Here is a 4017-nt window from a genome sequence, read left to right on the forward strand (position 1 = left end):
TTGGTGTACCAAACCTTGAGATTCTTCATGGAAACTCTTGTACCAGAGTTCTCCCTTTCTCTGGGGGGATCTGGGGGGTGTCTGGGGGATGACTGGGGGTGGGGAGGATCCTAGGGGTGTATGGGGGGTGAAAGAGGTCAGGAGGGGTGCTTGGGGGGCTAATGGGGGCTGGGCTTCTAGAAAGGTAAGTAGGAGGGTCTGGAGTAGGGCCTGGGTAGGTAGGTCTGGAGTAGGAAGGGCATACTGGGTCTGAAGATTAGGGAGGGTCTGATAGGCATAGAGGGGTTGGGAGATAGCGTAAGGTTGGGAGTCAGATAGAGGTTGAGAGGTTGGGAGGGGGAAGGATAGAGGGGGTGGGGGAAACCTCTCCCCCTCTCGCAAGGGTGGGGGGTCACATGGAAGGAGAGGGGATGAGGAGGGGTGAGGGCTGGGTAGGTTTTGGGGGTTGAGGGGATGAGGGCTGGGTGGGTTCTTGGGGTTGAGGGGATGAGGTCTGGGTGGGTTTTGGGGGTTGAGGGGATGAGGGCTGGACGGGTTTTGGGGGTTGAGGGGATGAGGGCAGGACGGGTTTTGGGGGTTGAGGGGATGAGGGCTGGACGGGTTTTGGGGGTTGAGGTGATGAGGGGGTCCTTGGAATGTGGGATGAATTTGACTGCAGTGGGGTCAGAGGGGTCAAGGGAGGTGTTGGGGAGATAAGCAGGGGCAAGGAGGGCTTATTTGGGGAGGGAGTGACCTGAGAAGGTATGAGCTGGTTAGCATGGGGTGGATTGTGTGTGTTTACTAGTTGTGTTTTTTGCGGGGGTTGAGCTTTGATCTTTCGGCCCGCCTCTCAACTGTCAATCAACTGTTTACTAACTAACTACTAACTTACTAACTACTTTTTTTTTCCCCCACACCACACACACACACACACACACACCAGGAAGCAGCCCGTGACAGCTGACTAACTCCCAGGTACCTATTTACTGCTAGGTAACAGGGGCACTTAGGGTGAAAGATACTTTGCCCATTTGTTTCTGCCTCGTGCGGGAATCGAACCCGCGCCACAGAATTACGAGTCCTGTGCGCTATCCACCAGGCTACGAGGCCCCTACGAGGCTATGAGGCACACACACACACACACACTGTGTGTGTGTGTGTGTGTGTGTGTACTTACCTAGTTGTGCTTGTGGGGTGGAAAGCTTCGGCTCTTCGGTCCCGCCTCTTAACTGCCAGTTTACTGGTGTACTTGTTCCTGAGCTTATTAAGCTTTATCATATCTATATTTGAAACTGTGTATGGAGTCAGCCTCCACCACATAACTTCCTATTGCATTATATTTATTATTAACTCTGACACTGAAAAGTTCTTTCTAATGTCTCAGTGGCTTATTTGGGTACTGGGTGTCCCCTTGTGCGTGTACCACCCCTGTCGAATAGTCTCTCCTTATCTACCCTGTCAAATCCATAGAGAATTTTGTATGTCGTTGTCATGTCTCCCCGAACTCTTTTGTCTTCCAGAAACGGGAGCTGCAATTCACGCAGCCTTTCCTTGTAACTCATACCTCTAAGTTCTGTGACTAGTCTGGTGGCATACCTCTGAACCTTCTCCAGCTTCGTCTTATGCTTGATAGGGTATGGAGTTTAGGCTGGAGCTGCATACTCCAGGATACGTCTGACATAACTGGTATTCAAGGTTCTAAATTATTCCAAACACTAGTTTTTAAAGGCAGTTTTGAAACTTTGTGTAAGTTTCTGAACTGCTCTTATTATATAAAATACAGACATTTCTTCTTTTATTTTATGGGAGAGGTTCGAATTATTTGCATATTGGGCTAGGTTGTGCCTGTGGCCTTCTTTCTCCCACTTGTGTCTTCAAAACTTCTCCAGCCGTAGAGGGAAGAGGTCCAGTGTTTTCGTCATATCATTGTAGTTGTAGATTTTCAGGTGTTTTCTGTATTCTTTGATTCGGGAAATGTTGGTTCCATGCCAGTACTGTTAGTCAAAGACAACATTATTATAGGATAAAATTAATTTTCTTCGGGATTCCTTTGTTTAGAATCAGAAAAGCTTGTTTTATGTTATATTTGTGTTCACATTTGATGACATTCAATGTAAAAGGACTTGTGTCGTGAGGCCAGGATGGTTGTTCACTCCAAGCTGTATTAAGCTGAGGCGACTTAGTTGCTTCCTTAAGACTGCATTGTCCCTCTGGTCTCAGACTGCATTGTTACTAGGTTCCATACCCTGAACGGATGGTCAATATATGGCCTGCAATCACCACTAAGAAGTTGTTCAAGTGACCTCCATCCACAACTTTAAGGCACGATTTTATAAATATTTCGGTCAATACAGTTAACTTATAATGCAGTAAGTATATACAACAATGCAAGAGTCCCGCCTGCAAGACAGAGCTTATACAGCAACACTTCACTTATCCTTAATTCCTGAAAAAATAGGTCACTACTGACAGGAAAGTGAAGATAACTCAGACCTGCGTCATTTTTGCTGTCAAGGTTTTCTCTGATTCTACATATCTCCAATGTGCTCAACTCAAATCAGAAAACAGATTCCTACCATAAGCTCATGTTCCATAGCTTATCTCCTCCATTTTTTGCATATTTATAAAATAAATTGCTTTTGGGGGAATCAGCTTGAGAGATCAAGATACACGTTTTGCTCCCCATTCGTGCTGTGAAAGCTTTGTTGAATATTTAAGACGTTGGAGTAAATTCAAGATGAAATTTGAACCTTTAGGCGTTCCGACGGTGGGAAGGTTGGGGGAAGGGAGGGAGGAAGAGGCATGTGACAGACAGTTATTTTAGCGTGACATAACCACAAGGTAAGCTCATATTTTAAAATGTATCAAATAAGTAGAGGCGAAGGCCATTTATAGAGAAAGTCCAGCATTTAGTTTCATAACACAGAAACTTCTACATAAAAGTGATGGTAAATTACCGTGCAGGTATTTGTGATGGTGTTTGAAACCTGATGATGGATGACCAGTGTGATGATGGATGACCAGTGTGATGATGGATGACCAGTGTGATGATGGATGACCAGTGTGATGATGGATGACCAGTGTGATGATGGATGACCAGTGTGATGATGGATGTCCAGTGTGATGATGGATGACCAGTGTGATGATGGATGACCAGTGTGATGATGGATGACCAGTGTGATGATGGATGACCAGTGTGATGATGGATGACCAGTGTGATGATGGATGACCAGTGTGATGATGGATGACCAGTGTGATGATGGATGACCAGTGTGATGATGGATGACCAGTGTGATGATGGATGACCAGTGTGATGATGGATGACCAGTGTGATGATGGATGACCAGTGTGATGATGGATGACCAGTGTGATGATGGATGACCAGTGTGATGATGGATGACCAGTGTGATGATGGATGACCAGTGTGATGATGGATGACCAGTGTGATGATGGATGACCAGTGTGATGATGGATGACCAGTGTGATGATGGATGACCAGTGTGATGATGGATGACCAGTGTGATGATGGATGACCAGTGTGATGATGGATGACCAGTGTGATGATGGATGACCACTGTGAAGGAGTAACGAGCGAGGCAGAGAGCAATGTACGGGAGAGAAGCCTTCAGATCAGTAGTGAATAACTTCGCCACGAAGGTCACAACACGTGGCCATTGTTGGAAGACATGATGAAGAGTCTTGGCACTCTGGCGGCAAACTGTGTCAGTAAATTGCATTTTCTAAGATATCTTTATTTTCCCCTGAGAACTGTGGAGACTACAGTGAGGAGGAAGAAGAAAGATATAATAATTCATAATAATAATAATAATTTATTGTGTTAGGGGACAGGCAGCCAGAGTGTATTCATACACGTTAGGCTTATATTCCCCTCCCCTCCCCCAGGGTCAAATTACTTACCTCACAACAAGCTGGCTAACTTCTAAGTACTTACTTGTTGCTAGGTGAACAGGTACATTAGGTGAAAGGAAATGTGCCCAACCATTTTTGTCCCATCTAGGACTCGAATCCGGAATTTTC

General features: G+C 45.7%; 1 protein-coding gene across 1 annotated transcript; it reads right to left on the reverse strand.

Moving 5' to 3' along the window:
• Window positions 1-2894: 2894 nt before the first annotated feature.
• Window positions 2895-3716, reverse strand: LOC138350726 (uncharacterized). The gene has a single exon (XM_069301929.1). The coding sequence runs from the start codon at window positions 3714-3716 to the stop codon at window positions 2895-2897; it is 822 nt and encodes a 273-aa protein (XP_069158030.1).
• Between the last annotated feature and the right edge of the window lie 301 nt (window positions 3717-4017).

Source organism: Procambarus clarkii, chromosome 47 (assembly GCF_040958095.1).
Source record: "Procambarus clarkii isolate CNS0578487 chromosome 47, FALCON_Pclarkii_2.0, whole genome shotgun sequence".
Taxonomy (NCBI): domain Eukaryota; kingdom Metazoa; phylum Arthropoda; class Malacostraca; order Decapoda; family Cambaridae; genus Procambarus; species Procambarus clarkii.